Below are 17,077 nucleotides of genomic sequence, written 5' to 3'. Positions count from 1 at the left end.
TGAAAATATAATACAAAATTATATAGTAATACAGTAGTATTATTATAATCTTAAAATATGTGATTAAGAATATTATAATTATAAAATATCTAAACATGACATCAAACATTTTTTATCTAAGACCTTGTCTTTTATTTTAAAAATGCTAACCTTATTACTTAAGTGAATTATTTAGGTATTTCCCACTGTATAAAGTTTCTTATTTTTTATGTCAAATATAGAATAATATGGTGTTTTAAAAAATATGTATCATGTATTCAATTACAAAAATCAACGTAATTATGTAAATAATTTACAGAAATTTGCATCAAGGCTGCATATGCAATAATATCAAATTAAAATCAAAAAAATATATTTTAATGTTGAAAGGAATTTGAAGTGGACACTGTCATATTTTGGTAATTCAACAATAATTTTATTATCAATTTAATTTTTGATATTGACATTCTTTCTTAGTAATGTAAAACAAATTGTATAAAATAGTAAAAAAATGTCTTTCAATTTTAGAAATTAATTTCTCATTGAAATAACAAATATTATCTATTATGAATGCATTATTATAACTACAACATAAGATACTGTAACTAAATTTTTTCATTAGTCTGTCACTTTGTAAATATCTTAATTACATTAAGAATGCAATTAAATAAATAAATCGACTCACTCAGTTTTTGTTAAATCAGACTAAGTGTCACTGAAAGTTTGAAATAAGGTTTTCGAAGATCAACACATGCAACTATCAGTAAGATTATTTAATACTAGACCTTCGATAAGTTAAAATCTTACCGAAAATATTATTCCTGTGTTGTGCTTATTTCAAATCTTCAATTAGTCAAAATCAAATGTATAATAATTCGAGCATTATGATTATACTGTTTTTTTCTTTTTTTATTATAATTGCAAGATATTGATAAATAAATGTCTCTAAACATTTTCTGTAGTCGCATATAAAATTTTCTGTATGCTATAATAGCTGGCTTACTTCAAGCCCAAGAACATTAAGATTTACTTTTCAGTATAGTAGATGAGACTGATACTTAAAAGAGTTTTCCTTTTTAATCCTATTTAGTTCACAAGATATTTGGATATGGTTAATAAATATTACAACGTTGCAAAAAGCATCTAAGTTCTTCTTCAATATGAAGCTCTCTTTCCAGATAGATCACATTGACATATTTTGATAATTAAAAAATATGCTGTTACATTAATTTCAGTCCAATACACATTCCCAACCCTAACAAACCTTTTAGGTTTGGGTCAATGCATATAACGAGCCAACTTTTGCTATGTATGTAAATCATTGAATTAAACGTCGATAGACTCGTTATGCATTCACTACAGGCAAACGTACATACATACATATTCTATTAATTGATTATGATTAAAATTAAAGACTATTAGGGGGGAAGGATGTAGAACTATTACTGTGAGCCAGACTTAACATTGAGCCACTAAGGCTTTCATCGTCTGGGTAAGATTCTTTTGATGCCTCAGCTATCGCCAGAGCACTGCAATAATTTGAAAAAAAAAATGTATATAGATACATCTACAATATTTCTTTCTAAAGTTCTTAAATTTATCTTTCTATTTTATGAAATGGTAATGAATGATTAGCTTAGCACAAATATAAATTAAAAATAGAAGTATAGAACTAGAGAACAGTTAAAACATTTTTTTCTCTCGTTAATATTTACGAAATTTGTTCGAACTAAAAACTATGAATCACAAATTACATACCTGAATCCTATTCTTGCACTTTCCTCATCAAATTGTTGTAATTCACGTTCTTGTCTTTCATGTAATAAACGTATCCGCTCACTACGTTCACGAAGGAATTCCTGAGTTTCAAGCTCCATTTTTTGTTCAAGCAAAGCTCGTCTAACTGATACTCGATCTTCTAATTCACGACGTTCTCTGTTTCTTTGAGCTTCAGCTTGCATTTTATTCTTAGATTGATATGCCATTAGAATTTCTAATTCATAATTTAATCTTTCCTATAAAACATATGAGAAATAATTATTACATTTACATTGCTGTGGTTCTAATACTTGTAGGATGTTTGTTTCAAGCATCATCAAAACCAAGTTTTAAAATTATAATATGAATTTTTTTGTATATTTGAACAAAATCATATTTTTACAAACTCATTGAAGAATGTTAAGTTCGTGAAAGAACGATTTTAAAAATCTTGTAATTTTATCAGTTTTTAAATAAATGCAACATTTTACCTTGAGGTTATGGCATTCAACTTCTTGTGATTCATCTAAACGTATACTTTGTTTCTGGAGCATTTCAGCAATACTTTGTTCATATTGATCACCCAATAAAGCTAACTTCCTTCTTTGTTCTTCTTTTAATTTTTTGATAACAGCCTTTTGCTCTTCTTTAGCTGTTGTTTGTAATATTTGAGCTTTCAATGCCTTATATTGTCGCGTTTGTATTTTACATGTTTCTCTAAATTGTTTTCGAATTTGCATTTCTTTTTGCTAAAATGATAATAAAATATAAATACTTTGATTTATCTATATAAAATCTAAACTTTTATTATCTTTTCCGATATCGGATTTTATTGTTTAAATAAAGTGTTATATGTTATGATGTTGAAATATATCTTTAATTTGTAGTATTAGATATATGAGACGATATATGTGTTTGGGATCAAAGAGTAAATGAGTGTAGGTCTTTGGATGCTGTATGGGAATAAATGGGAGTTATGTATATATAAGCCCTTTGTATATATAATCCTTTTTCTGAACTGCAAAGTCGTTAAATAAATAAATAATAATACTATCGTTTTGAAAAATTAAAACATATTACTTACTTTGAGACTCTTAGGTTGCTGTTTGAGCTCCAATGCATGCTTTTTACGTAAATCACGTTCTGCTCTTTGCATGTAATCTTGTTGATTAGAAAGTTCTGTAGCATGTTGTCGATGAACTTGGTCTTCTCTAAGAGTATGAACTGCCCTTTGTTGCCTATATTCAAGTTCTTGTGTTTTTTCATGATGTCGTAATAACATATTATGTGCTTGTTCTAATTGTTGTTGTCTCTTATTTAATTCCTGCATAATACAAATATATTTATAACATATATTTTAAAAAATGTATTCAAATATAACAAAATGTCGATAACAAAGTAAAAAGAAAGAATTATCTATCTAAAATAAAATACTGTACTAACTTCTCGAAGTAGCTCTTGTTCCAAACTATGAAAAACAAGTAGCTTTTTTCTACGAAATTTACGAATTTCGAGGTCAAGGTATTCTCTTTGCCCTCTTGCAAGGCGTTGCTCTTCTTGCGCTTCCATTTGTCGTAAATTATCTTTGTGGCTCTGAAGTGTAGCATCTCGTTGTCGCTTCGGTGTAACTTCATCCTGAGATAATTCTTTTTTCCATCTTTCTTTGTAAACCTTAAAAAAACGAAATATCGTTAATCATAAAATATTATCGAAAAATATAAAGCTTTTTTGAATTACCTTATAGTCTTTCTTTTGCTGTGCTTCTAATGCTTTCCGATCTGCTTCCTGTCTACTTGTAATCTCTTTGTGTAGTTTTTTTTCAGCATTTTGGTTTTGTTTAAGCTTACGTTCTAATTCTTGCAAATGCCTTAATTGGAGTTTTTCCAATTCTTTACTAAACTGTTGTAAAAGAGTTTCATATTCTTTATCTAATAATTGTTTATGGGATTCCATTTCCATTTTACAACGTTCTTCTAATTTTACCTTTTTAAATAATTATAAATGAGATATATTATTCAATAAAAATTACATAATGTGTAGGTATTAAATTAAGCACTTACCAAAGCACCTTGATGTTCCCGCCTCATTCGTTTGTATCCACTCATTTGTTCATGCATTTCCTCTTGCATATGCTCTTTTTGTTGTTTAGTTACAATCGATGTCGTCCTAATTGTTGCAAAATTATTGGCACCATGTTCAAGAAGATTGGCAGTGACACCACCTGCTGATATTTTATGTCTATTTCGTACAGATCCTGTGGAATAATCGTTTGCATCAGCATTTGGCAGTGGCAAGCTATTGGTGGAGGAACTTTGAGAACTTGCAGAAACACCCATTGAATGAATTGAATGCTCTGAGGTAATCGAATTGCTCTTGCTACTATCACCACCTGTTTGTTCGTCTGGAGTATCTATAAGATACAAATGAAAATATAAATATAAAAGTCTAAAAAAGGATATAAACAAATACTATGATCTCAAATCAAATTTCAACAGAAAACTTAACATACCATCAGCATCACCAACTGTACTTTCAGTTTCACAAGCATCGATCATTAAGATCTTCTTCATTTTCCGATAATTCAAATTATCCAATTCTCTAACGGCAGCTTTCGTTCTCTGAATTAAGTCTATTAGAACTTGTGGAGAACGCGTTCTGGTGACAAATTGATGCTGTAAAATTGAAAGCCTATAAGAAAACAACTAACTAAACTATAGTATATTTGTTTATACGAAACTTGAACAGTAAAGCAGTAAAAAATCTATATACTGCAGATAAAATAAAGATTTCTGTAGAAGACTCACTGATAACAGTTTACCAGAGGCTGGCCTTTCAGTTGGACTTTTAGTTAGACACACTTCGACGAAGTGACGAAAAACATCTGACCAGTCTGGAGAATTTAAAGTTGGTGTGTCATTCTGAGCAATGTGATACAGAGCACTCATAGCATTCATATTAAAATAAGGTGGTTTTCGCTCCGCTGAAATTATAATAAATATTCACATAATCCAATAAATTTTGGTCTAATTTTAAATGATTTGTTTTTTTATATGTTTTTAAAGTAATTTATTTTTTAACAGAGTAAAAATATATAACTAAATACACATTTTGATACCTAATTCAATACATGTTATCCCCAAAGACCATACATCCACTTTTCCATCATATTGTCCTTCATCCATAGCTAATATCACTTCTGGTGCCATCCAATAAGGAGTTCCTACAAAGCTATTTGCTGGACACTTTATGCTTGCCGATCCAAAATCTGCCAATTTTACTGTACCATTCTCGGTAAGTAAAATATTTCCAGCTTTGACATCTCGATGTATTCTTCCAAGAGAATGAAGATAATGCAAACCACGTAGCACACCTTCACAAATTGCAGCTATTTCATCTTCTTTTAATGGTCTCTTATGAACTTCAATAATGTCTGATGCAGAACCAAGGCAATATTCCATTACCAACTATAATTAATTTATAAAATTCATCACTGACAATTAAAAGAATGCTTATAACACAATATTATTTAAGATATGACTTATTAAAATAATTCTGAAAATATATACCCAGGCAGTGTGGTCCCTGAGATAACAGCCCTTATACTCTATTGTATTAGGATGGTTAAGTTGCCTAAGAAATCGAATTTCTTTCAAGATATCCTGCCACTTCTCAACAGTTTGTTTTCCCACATATGACATTTTCTTGATGGCAACAATTTCTTTGGTAAGCAAACATCGTGCATAATAAACAGCCCCAAAACTGCCATGCCCGATTTCACGTAAGTCTTCAAATATTTTCTCCGGATCATTTTTTTCAAATAATTCAGCAATCTCTGGGTCCTTAAGGCTACCAGGCCTTGGAACAGCTGGCATAGTAAAATGTTAATAATTAAATAACCAAGGCCTATTTCAGACACCTTTAGACGTCTTCTTGTCTTTCAATCTTCTATGCTAAATTTTATAATATTACTTAATCCTCTGTCAGTCCATTCCAAAATTTAACATTCTATCTGTGAAAAACAAGCAAATTATATTATTTTTAACTTTGATAATTAATAACTAAACACTAAATATTATATTACTTCTAATTTGAATATACTACTTGAATTTACTTCGATGATTTTTCATTTTATTTAATATTAAAATGTGATTCACATACAAAGTATAAGGAATAAAGTAAACAAAGTACAATTAATATGTTTTTCATTAAAAATAGACATAATTTTTAGTCAATTCTTGATATTTCTACAAATTTTATATCATATAAATTAAGTTATTTTTAATTAAACAAATATGTGTATAAAACAACTTTGTATATTATAATGCTCTGTGATTTGCATACCTTCATTTCATATTTCTCCTAATTTAATTTTTTATAATACATTAATAGCAGCAAGTCTCTCAATAAGTTTAATGACAAACAATATTCAACAAACACAAATACACAAGTTTGTAGGATATACAAGGAGTACAATTAAAAATCTTTTCTCGCTATAAAACGTATTTATAATTAAGATGAGCTTGACACTTATCACGAGGTCCTCAATACGAAACACACTATTCTATACGTGGAAACTCATTTGACTTGAATAAATATCATATGTTTTTAAACGGAAAATCTGCAGAGAAGATCAAATCGAATGTTATCAATAGTACATGAAACTCTTAAGGAGCAAGTATTTTGACGGTGAGAATAAAAATAATAGTAAAATTGGGGTTGGTAAGCAAAGAAGGCGGTCGAGTGAAATTTGCAGGAGGTAGAAATGCGGGCGTAAGGAGGGTTGGGTCTCTGACTCGAAGCAATCGCGTCAGATTGGTCCCGCAAATACAGTACAGGGATATCGTCGGTATAGCCAAAAAGGCTTGCCGTGTTTGGATCGGGTGTACAACATCGTGGTCAGATCCCGGTGTATCAACTGTAATTTCTCAAAAACTCCGGCAACAAGGAAAAAAGTGATATTCACCTCCAAAATGGCGAAGGAGCAGGCACAGAAGCATGCGCGCAGCTCCGAGCACTCTCTTCAGGCGGAGCACCTCTTTTTCCTGAACTTGGCCGATCCTTCGAGCATATTAAGATCTGAGGATCACGATTTTTTGTTGTGCAAACGCACCGCACCCCGGAAAAGTACACGCCTCGTACGTGTCACGCACGTACGCACACACGCGCGAGACGCGACAATCCGCGGCAACGCAACAATACGGCACCCACTATCGGCCGGACACACGAGAATTCGCTAACTTTTTGACGCCTTTTCGGCTAGCCTGGGTGTACTCTACACAGCAGGCGAATTCTCCGACGATGATCAGTGGCGCCTCTACGTCGATCAAGTACTAAACTAAAAAACATTACCGATAACTAATAGCTACTACTTTACCAATTTTACGCTTTTAACTTACTAACATAAAACAATGTTAATAAATAGAAAACGATCAAAATATACGATAATACTTGATATGTCATTTAAATTTTAGAAATTTATTGTGTGTAATAAAATACAAAGTAGTGTTCGATTAAAATTAGCTTTGGTATTTGTTAATTTTAGATAAATGAGAAAATGCGTTTAATAGGAATTTTATAATGATTTATTTTTATGCCTTTTCTTTTATAAATTTGTTGATAAATTTTGTATGATTTTGATACATATCTTAAATAACTTATATGAATACAATTTGTTATCAAAATAATCATAACTATTATATAAATATGTATATAACTTTATTTTATATATGTATATTTAAAATTTTACGAATAACCTATAAAAGCTTCCTTTTTTTAAATTTGGCTTTCATATGCTATAAAAATTTAACTTAGTCTAATGTGTAATACAAGATTAGTTACTGCTATTTATGTATATACATATTGATATTATATACAATTATATCAAACTTATACATATGATACAAAAGTGATTTTTTTTAACTATACATATAATTTGATACATGTGAATATTGCAAAGAAATGCTTATAAAAGACTTCTGAAGGTATAAATTAATAATTTTATCATATCTGTACATGTATTATTCTACTCTTTTAATGAATATGCTTATTAGAAAAAAAGAATTTACACATATTTAAAAAAAAATATGTATAATTATTTTACAGTCAGCAATGTGTACGCATAAAATAACGTTCAATTTTATTAGATTATGTACTTTCTAGGTTTTCCATTAATGACATTAAAAATGTGTTTCCATTTATTAGTTTTGTAGTGCAGACAACAAATTCTACGTTTACTGAAAATAGAAATTTTTCTCAAAATATATCATACACACAAACAGAAAATCAATTGCAAAGTTTCAATAATATAATAGATTTGTTGTATTACTTACAATCTTCTTGCTGAGATAGAAATCTCAGTGCAGAAATTTCTGCAAATGTACATCCTCCAATAAAGAAAACCATTACTAATTTTGGTGGTTCTGAATTAAAGTCTTCGCTAGTAATAGAATTTCCTAAAAATTTAATTTATATCTATATCACCTACGATATAATTGAAATTATATTTTTTTACATATATTCCTTACTTCTCCCAGATGACAGTATGTTATATGGTGGGCTACTAATAGTAGGGCCAGGTAATAATCCCATTACATCATTTAAACCTTGCCAACCATTTGGTTGTACAAGCTGCTCTGTCAATCGAACACTTAGTGGTGCATATATAGAATGAACATAACTAATATCCTTCGGTGTAATTTCACTTTCATCTTCAACAGTAAGTCGTAGTGCTTTTCGTAAAACTGCATACTGACGCGCAGATTGTTGTTGTTTTAATAAACCGGCTTTTTCTAAATTTAATATAGTTGGTAAATTGTGATATCCATATGTTTGTATTATTTCTCTCTTATAATAGTCCAATAACTTCGGCTTGAGCCCAGAATTTGTTAAGGATTGTATACAAAGAAGACGTAAAACTTTTAAAAGTGGTTGTTGTTGTATTATCATATCTTCTATAAAAGTATTTGGTTTATCTGTGTCAATACAATTCAACAACTCTTGCTCTACTTGCAATGATTCTAAAAAACTACTAGAATCTGTTACTTCTTTTATCATTTCAGCTATTGTTGTATCTAACAATGAAATAAAAATAAGTATATAAAATAGATCATACTATAATTAATGACAATTAATATTATTAAATAGAATTAAAAAAACTTACGTTTTGCTAATGATTGCTTAGTAGCCAACATATGTGGTAATCGTGCTATAAATTGTTTAATTTCTTGCACACTTTTATCTCCATGTCTTTCATCAAACTGTGATGAAATAACTTTAGCTTTTTTACTAAGGATAGGTCCAACTCCATTAAAATTTTTGTCCCTATAATTATAAAGGCTCTGTAAAATATGAAATCATATCAAAATATAAAAATACTCACCTGATTTCTGCAAATAATTCTTCTCCAGAATTTAGTATAATTTGTTCTTTTTCATTAAGGGTCATTGTTGTTGGAGAGTCTTGAGAATCATGAAATCTTCTTGCTGGCAACTGTACAGTATCTGAAATTATAATACTTTAATAAACTAAAAATAACAAATTATAATAAAATTACTTATAAGGTATTTTGTTATAAAAGATAAACTAAACTAAAGTTTAAAAGAAAGTAAAAAAAATACTCAACTATATTTTATCCCAAAAATTTCATCTATTAATCCCTCATACGTTAATTGCGTAACTAGAGGTGAAAGTAAATCTACAGAGCGATCTAATAATAATAAATGTTCTATAGTAGATGACTGAACTGATGTTGTTTTATTATCCTCTTCTTCTCTATTTAATCTTTCTAATAATTCCCACACTTTGCTAGCAGCAGGTCCTCTTCCAGTAACTTTTGGAATTTTTCCATATAATCGTTGTAAACCTTGAATAGCTTGTGCAACTTGATACAAACAAGTGGGATCATTTTCTAGATGAAATTCTTTAAATGAACCACTAAGCTCCATGGAAAGAAGATCATTATCAAAAGGAAATAAGTCGCATTTAAATTCTTCTATTAATGTGAAGCTACCAAATACACCACGATTCTGAAGCTTTTTTTGACAAAGAAGACTTTTCCTTGGTACAAAGAACAAATGAAATTCTTTGCGCGGTCTTTTCCCTTCTTCGCTACAAATTTGTTATTATGTAAGCTTCATAATATTATCTTATTGAAAATTAAATTTAAAACAAATATTTCTTATTTTACACATACCCATGAACATTTTCAGCGATTAAATCCATAAGTCCTAACTGAGGTCTAGTTATAAATATTATATTAACAATATTTGGTGGTATTGTCAAACTTCCACCACATAAAGGATACATTTTAACAACATCATGTTCTTCAAGCAAATTATATTTTGCAACAAGACCAATTGGTCCTTCAAGAGATTGATCCCATATAATTGCCTATTATAAAATACAGGTCAAAATATTTCTAACACAATATGTTTAATGATAATGTAAACAAAACATATACGATAAGTAATTATACTTTAATTGTACTTTAAGGTAAACTATGAATAAAAATAAGTTAATTGACTTTATTCATTAAACTAGTAACAACACATATTATCTAACAATAGCAATACATATTAATAAATGGTGAAAGATTGGAAAGTTTATTGTAATACCTTTGTCCCATCACACTTTTCAAGCAAACAGAGTAACTGCTTCCTGACTTGTACTTGAATAATTCCCACATTTAGACGTCCTGTCGATAAATGTGCCGATGACATATCTTTAATCCTACAATTTGCACACAATTGTTAAACGTACACCGCCTTCTGTCACTTTCGTATCTTAAATACTGCTCTCCTCCCTTCTCTATATGTACGTGTGTATATACATTCGTAAATTTGTATCTTAACTTACTATAAATTTTGCTATCAGTGTTACCACTATTATTTTAGAATATCTCATTTAAAAATATATAAAGATATTTTATATAAAAGTATAATATTTTGATTTCTGTATATTTTTATATTTTAACGATTTCCATTGTAATAGTGTTGTTTATTAATTATTAAATTTCTTATAAGGAAAACTCGAAGTATATAGTTATTTTCAATTTGATAGTGTGCATATACACATTTAATTTTCATACTACTTCTTTATACTATAGCGCGAAAAGATATTACATATGATCGTACACAAAAATACAATCACTTAATCATGGATAAAAGAAAATTAAAATTTAGAGGCGGTTTACATAAAAATTTAATAGGAAGTCCAACATCTTCAAGAAGTGACATATCTCAAACTAAATCTTTAATTGAACAGTTGCCAAGAAATAATAGTACGTTATTAGCCGGAAAGGTCTTCTCAACTCAAAGTAAGTTCATTGATGAAATATTTCGAAATTAAAGAAAATTATTAAATAAAATATTTACAGGTCAAAACAAATTGTCAGATGAGGATATTTTTTCAAGTAAATCACATAAGGTAGAAGTAAGAAATGGAGAATCATTATCACGTAAACGCAAATTGTCAAGTCTTATTTCGTCAAACTGTGACAGTGACGATGATTTAGGTTTCCCTCTGGCAGAATCTACAGTTTTAAAGAAAAAACGAGATGATTCTAACACTATATCAGATAAATGTGAAAATAGTAATCGCGAAAGTTCATCAAATTTATCAATAATTACAGAGAAAGATGTTAATGCGACTTCTATTACAAAGTGTAAATTTCTTGAGTTTTTACATGACTCAGGCATTAAGATAAATCCAGTTGTTCCACATGTACTTTGTAAGTATATCAATTAAATTATATGATGGATATTAGTTGTATATAAATTTTAAAGTATATTTGATAGTATAGTACATAGCACATTTAAAAGTACATTCGATTAATGTTATAATATGAATACATTGTATTCATTAAATTATTATAGGTAAAGATGTCATAATGGTACAAAGGAAAATGAAAGAATTACTAAATTCAAAAAAATATAAAAAAGATGAGTTAATTACCCTAATGGAAAAATATTTTGAAAATGAAGAAAATTTAAAAAATGCTTTAAGCGATATGGAATTACTTATTGATGGTGAAGTGTCAAATGTGTTACATAGTTCTTCTCTTATAAAGATTCTGTTACAAGTGTCAGAACTATATCCAGAAATATATAGCAGTCTTTTGTCTAAACTCAATGAAGCTATACTTATAGCGTATGTTTTCTATTGTTAAATAGTTTCTTATAGTTTTCCGCAATTTTTGAATATATTTTTATAATTCTTTTAAACATATTTTTTTAGTGATTCCATTGAATCAGTATCTTGGGCTCTTCCATTACTGCAACAGTTTCGCTTCTTGGATGTTGTAATTAATTCTGATGCTTTGGTCAACAATTTAGAACAACTTCTAGAATCATGTCCTTTATGGTTTCAGAGTGAATTAATTATGCTTTTACCTGACATTGTATCTGACAAACAACATCAAGCTATTGCTGAAATTTTGAATAAAATTCTAGAAGATAATTCTGAATTAATAAATTTAATATTATATTGTATGGGCAACTTAAATCTTGGAAAAGAATATTTGGATGAATACAAGGAAAAAACATTAAATTTGTTGAAAACAAATGTTAAAGTAAACGCAATATCAGCTATTATAAAGTATGCTTTATTAGTTAGAAAGTACAATATGGAAATATAATTACATGTACAATTTTTATCTATTTTCTCATTCTTCTACAGGTTTGTCTTAGAAGATTGTACAAATGCAGAAATTTTTGAAAAGGCATTAAAGGTATTACGCAATACTGATATACAACCTCTTGTTGGGGAAAAAATTGAAGAGTGTTATCAAAGTCAATTAAATATTGTGAATACATTAAAAATGAGTATGCTTCTTTCAAAAAATATAGTAAATGCAACTATAACAGTTATAAAAGATATTACTAAAGATCCAAAACCATTAGATATAATTCTTTTGCTTCTTATATCTTTAACAACAGAAGCGAAGAGAAAAATGATTGAAGCTATATTTAAACAACATATACGATCTGGATTTTATAGAACAAGCTTATTAAATTTATTATATAGTGATTATAAACAAGTTCGTACAGCATAATACAATGTTAAGATATTGTCTTTGTTAAAATTTTAATGTAAGATATTTTTTTATAGGTTGTGCAAGAACTGCAACCTATTGCTTTACAAATATCTAGCAATTTATTAAAAACAGATGAACGTGTATTTATTGACTTTTCTATTGATTGGTTGCGTTTACAATTTAAATGTCACAAAGAGGATGTGTTCAAACAACGAGAGATTCTAGAAAGAATTATATTCCTTATGGGTGATTGCAATCAAACAGTTAAAAATAGTCTGGCGTTTCTGTGTAAAATGGTAGAAAAAGAAGAAGACAGACAATGTTTAACGCCACATTGCAATCATCTTCGTATTTTACTTGAGAAAATGGATAACTTGAATTTAAAAGAAGTTGGTACATTGAATGACTTATTGCAACATTTATGTACAAGCTCTAATGTTATAGCTGACTCTCTACGTGATGATTTATTCATACTGCTGCAAAAACAACTATCTAATTTTAAACCATTGTATGTATTAACATTATGAAAAACAACGTGAAAAAAATCACCAATTCTGAAATCTGTCAAAGTACGATTCCGAAACGAAACTCGCTTTTTCGAGTTCCTTAATTTTGAAATAGATTTCGATTGCTCTTATGATTTCAGAGTTTTAGAGTTCAAAGTTCGGTGGTTTAAAGCAGATTCTTTCAATGTCTTTTATATAACTAATCTTATGATCTTAGAAAGAAATAAAATAGGTACCATAGTCCCAGAATCATGAATTACAAAATTTTAGTTTTGTGATTATCTGCATATAATCCTATGGCTTTGGCTGAACTATCTTATCTTCATATGTAGTCCGCATTTGTTGCTACGTTCTCCAAATGGTTCGTAGTGTATCCCATTTTACTTTTATAATAATTGTTTCTCCAATCTGATGTATGTTATTATTATTACATAGTGAATTTGCATTTATTTCCTTGTTTCTAATTCTTTCATCAAATATTGAATAATGCTTCTAATATCTCTAGAATCAATGAATACATAATTTACAAAAGTTTTGCTTTGACAGTAAGTTCCAAATTGGTTATTCTTCTCCTAAGATATTCTAAGTAAAGTGCAAAATGCTTTTAGTGAGAAGGGAAACATTATTTTCTGATACTGATTTTATTTTTAAATGATTATATTTTAGCACAAAATGTAAAGGTGTTTTAGGAGCAGTAATGGCAATAAAACATTTAATGCAAAAGACAGAGAAGTCTGATGCAGCGTATAATTTATTTGGTAAGCACTATGAACTACCATTATAAAGGTTTACATCTAAGTCATAAAGATACTAAGACTTTTTAGTTTTATAGAGACAGTATTAAATAATGTGAAGAAATGTTCACGATCACGAGCTCTGTTTTATGATCAATTGACTTGTATCATTTTACAAACTCAAAATATCAATACAAAATTTATAAAAAGACTCACGGATTATATTGAAGAAGAATTTGTTATTACAAATATGATTGATAAATCAAGTTATAGGTATATAATATTTTATAATCTTTAATATAATATTCACTTATCTTATAATCTTGTGTATATTTAGAGGAAATTTAATTCCTAAATTTGGATTGAATAAGGCTGAAGATGAGCCAGAAAATTGCATTTTAACTTTTGAAGACAAAAAATATGGTGCAATTGTACCAATTTCTTTCAAACTTCTCAGAACTTGTTGTATTAAACTTAGTGAAAATGAAAATCTAGATGCTATAGATTCTCTTTTAGGATGTGCAATATTAATGCCAAAAGATTTTGATATAGTAGAAAACTCAGTAATCGATTTAATAATATGTTGCATTAATTGGTAAGTTAAAAATTAAATAAGTAAATAGAAATATAGTATTAATTCTAAATAAATGTACTACAAAATTTTTATTTTTTTGTAGGTTTCGTGAAGTGATTAGTGGTTTTGTTACACAAAAAGATTCTTTGTTACAGAAACAAGTATTACAACGATTAGACAATTTGATAGATTTACAAAGTGAATTAAGCACATTGTTCTCTTTGTGTGACACAAAATATCAACCACCTCCATGTTATTTTCATCAATTTCCTCTACCACCATTTGTAAGAATAGATAAAAAAGTTGGAAAAAAAGGAAGAAAAGAGAAAAAGAAGTTCAAAGAAAAATCTGTTAGTATAAATGAAATTAAAGACTGGGAACTGGGTTCTTTAATATGTTCTAAAAATCCAACATATTTTAGAAAATTCGATGCATCGGTATATATATTTTAATATTAAATAATTAGTATTGGCGAAAAGCACTTTTTTTATTTATGTTTATATACATTAAATATTATTTACGTTTGTCTTATACTTATTTTTATAATTAGCATAATATTTCGTAGATAGTACATCTATTAGATATAAAAATGGACATGGATACAACACAATCTGTGGGACGCAGTATATCTATGAAACAAGTATGTTTTATTGTTAAAGAACTGCTAGGAATCTTTGAGCATGACAGTAATGAGAAATTTATAAAGGACTTAATTAAATTATTACCAAAAATTTGTGCAAAATTACGAGATATTGTAGATGTTTTGAGAGAAGAAAATGAAGCCCAAAGCAGAGAAGCTGTCCGATTATTGTTATGTCTTCTAACAAAAATTTTTAATTGGAAAGGATTTGAAAGTGTTACTTATAATATATTATTACGAGGTATGACATTTATATATAGTATATTTATACATAATAATCATATTGTAATTGATAATATATTTTAATAATTTTTACATACTTGTTTAGAGGGTTTACGAATTTTAGCAAGTCAAGTTGATGAAAGCAATATTACATTAAGATCATGTAAAGAACTTGTTACAGAATGTTGCAAATATTTTGAGTCTTTATCCGATATTATTACACAAATATCATTATCAATTTCATTAATCAATATGTGTCAATCATTAATGAAACATTCTGAATCTTATACTAAGGAAAATAAAGAAAAATATGGTGAGGAATATTATGTATAATATGTATGCATAATATATATATATATATATTGCACATTATGCAATTCATAACTTATTAAATATTAATTTTATATCTAAAACATATTTAATCATTATAGTGTTCAGAATAACCATTGATACTATCATTTTTAGCAAAAATGGCATTTGGATTTTTATGCCTTCAGTGGCCGGAAGACAATCATTCCAGTACTCAATATAAATCAACTGTAATTGAATTGTTAAATAGTTGGATTAATAATGAATCGCTACCATTACAAACAGTAACTTCAATTTTGGATTGGTTACCAGATGAAACTTTAGAATTGGAGAAGCCACAGGATAGACTAAGTAGAATACCTTCCATATCAAGAAGTAGCTTTCATTTTTTATTTAAAAAAATGTTCGATGGTTTAATTAATGGTATAAAAACAGCGTTGCAAATAGCTGATAGGTACGTATCATGTACTTATTAAAAATTGTTTTACATGCAATGAATATTTTATAAGCTTACATGTTTTTTTATCAGAGATCCTAAAAGAATAGGTGTATGGTATGAAGTTGCGAAAAACGTGCAAAAGTTAGTTCAAATATGTAAAACATTAACAACAAAAAATAATTTATTGATATTCCTAAAATATATGCCTATATTATTGAAATCTTTTTTAAACCTTGGAATGCCAGTTCTAGAACATAATTTAAAATATCAAACAGAAGAAGTAACAAAAATATTGAAGATGATGCAAGGTATAAATTTTAAGTTATCCAATAAATAGAATAAAGTAACAAATAGCTAAAAAGATATTAATAGCAAAAAAGTAATACAAATTATACATAAAATTCGTTTTAGGAGGTACACGATATTTACATACGGTATGTTGTGATAGTGCAGAAAAGAAAGACCTTACATTATCAAAATATATTCCTGCAGCAAAATCTATATTAGAAAGATTAATATACAGTGTAAAGGGAATGTTAGTTCTTAACAATAGCCCTACTGCTTTTTGGATGGGTAATCTTGTTAACAAAAACTTAGAAGGTCAAGAAATTTTTTCTCAGGTTTGTATTTTTTGAAATATATAATCTTTTAATGTATCATATTTTAATTGTATTTTATATACTTATTGATATTTCTAGAATTTATCATCAGAAGAAAGTTCTATACCAAATTCTAATATAGCTGATGATGCAACTAACGTATCGTCAGATATATTAGAAAGCGATTCGAGTGATGACCTTGATGAAAATAATGTGCCATAATATTTTTTATACAGAAGATTTAAAAAAATAATTCTACTAAACCTAAATAGCATAAAACAACAT

At 28.2% G+C, this 17,077-nt stretch overlaps 3 protein-coding genes across 4 annotated transcripts; 1 reads left to right on the top strand and 2 right to left on the bottom strand.

Moving 5' to 3' along the window:
* Positions 1-393: 393 nt before the first annotated feature.
* LOC126915652 (serine/threonine-protein kinase Tao) lies at positions 394-7,046 on the bottom strand. 2 transcript variants are annotated; one of them, XM_050720514.1, is made up of 13 exons: positions 6,701-7,046; positions 6,079-6,355; positions 5,304-5,746; positions 4,853-5,201; positions 4,542-4,717; positions 4,247-4,409; positions 3,798-4,147; positions 3,475-3,720; positions 3,181-3,408; positions 2,822-3,061; positions 2,229-2,486; positions 1,738-1,994; positions 394-1,508 (listed from the first exon to the last, which is right to left on the bottom strand). In XM_050720514.1, exons 3-13 carry the CDS (start codon positions 5,607-5,609, stop codon positions 1,388-1,390), a joined length of 2,694 nt encoding a protein of 897 aa, XP_050576471.1. In that variant the 5' UTR covers positions 5,610-5,746; positions 6,079-6,355; positions 6,701-7,046; the 3' UTR covers positions 394-1,387. The 2 variants fall into 2 exon arrangements, with proteins under 2 accessions (XP_050576471.1, XP_050576470.1); XM_050720513.1 differs by lacking the exon at positions 6,079-6,355.
* Positions 7,047-7,807: 761 nt separating this feature from the next.
* On the bottom strand, positions 7,808-10,561 carry LOC126915653 (vacuolar protein sorting-associated protein 33A). The gene is made up of 8 exons (XM_050720515.1): positions 10,350-10,561; positions 9,929-10,125; positions 9,359-9,843; positions 9,116-9,236; positions 8,897-9,057; positions 8,262-8,807; positions 8,067-8,189; positions 7,808-7,970 (listed from the first exon to the last, which is right to left on the bottom strand). Exons 1-8 carry the CDS (start codon positions 10,452-10,454, stop codon positions 7,882-7,884), a joined length of 1,827 nt encoding a protein of 608 aa, XP_050576472.1. The 5' UTR covers positions 10,455-10,561; the 3' UTR covers positions 7,808-7,881.
* A 248-nt stretch (positions 10,562-10,809) lies between these two features.
* On the top strand, positions 10,810-17,039 carry LOC126915648 (Fanconi anemia group D2 protein). The gene is made up of 16 exons (XM_050720503.1): positions 10,810-11,050; positions 11,111-11,464; positions 11,610-11,883; positions 11,971-12,330; positions 12,412-12,772; positions 12,844-13,277; positions 13,942-14,033; positions 14,108-14,282; positions 14,347-14,604; positions 14,687-15,020; positions 15,149-15,464; positions 15,552-15,758; positions 15,911-16,208; positions 16,284-16,501; positions 16,605-16,813; positions 16,892-17,039. The coding sequence occupies exons 1-16, from the start codon at positions 10,891-10,893 to the stop codon at positions 17,012-17,014; spliced, it is 4,173 nt and encodes a 1,390-aa protein (XP_050576460.1). The 5' UTR covers positions 10,810-10,890; the 3' UTR covers positions 17,015-17,039.
* Positions 17,040-17,077: the final 38 nt, after the last annotated feature.

The sequence above is a fragment of the Bombus affinis genome, chromosome 4, assembly GCF_024516045.1.
Source record: "Bombus affinis isolate iyBomAffi1 chromosome 4, iyBomAffi1.2, whole genome shotgun sequence".
In the NCBI taxonomy this organism is placed as follows: domain Eukaryota; kingdom Metazoa; phylum Arthropoda; class Insecta; order Hymenoptera; family Apidae; genus Bombus; species Bombus affinis.
Note: the sequence above shows the minus strand (reverse complement) of the source record. Positions and strands in the feature narration are given on the sequence as shown.

Bases quoted from the DNA above. Each gene is read 5' to 3' on its own strand.
- LOC126915652 (XM_050720514.1), bottom strand. From the start codon at position 5,609: ATGCCAGCTGTTCCAAGGCCTGGTAGCCTTAAGGACCCAGAGATTGCT. The intron at 5,202-5,303 runs GTATATATTTTC...AATTAATTATAG, and splicing joins TCAGGGACCACACTGCCTGG to TTGGTAATGGAATATTGCCT. The intron at 4,148-4,246 runs GTATGTTAAGTT...TGTATCTTATAG, and splicing joins TACAGTTGGTGATGCTGATG to ATACTCCAGACGAACAAACA.
- LOC126915653 (XM_050720515.1), bottom strand. From the start codon at position 10,454: ATGTCATCGGCACATTTATCGACAGGACGTCTAAATGTGGGAATTATT. The intron at 9,237-9,358 runs GTTGAGTATTTT...TTATAATTTCAG, and splicing joins AATTTTTGGGATAAAATATA to ATACTGTACAGTTGCCAGCA. The intron at 8,808-8,896 runs GTAAGTTTTTTT...TTTCATTGTTAG, and splicing joins TAAGCAATCATTAGCAAAAC to ATACAACAATAGCTGAAATG.
- LOC126915648 (XM_050720503.1), top strand. From the start codon at position 10,891: ATGGATAAAAGAAAATTAAAATTTAGAGGCGGTTTACATAAAAATTTA. The intron at 12,331-12,411 runs GTATGCTTTATT...ATTCTTCTACAG, and splicing joins GCAATATCAGCTATTATAAA to GTTTGTCTTAGAAGATTGTA. The intron at 16,209-16,283 runs GTACGTATCATG...TTTTTTTATCAG, and splicing joins GCGTTGCAAATAGCTGATAG to AGATCCTAAAAGAATAGGTG.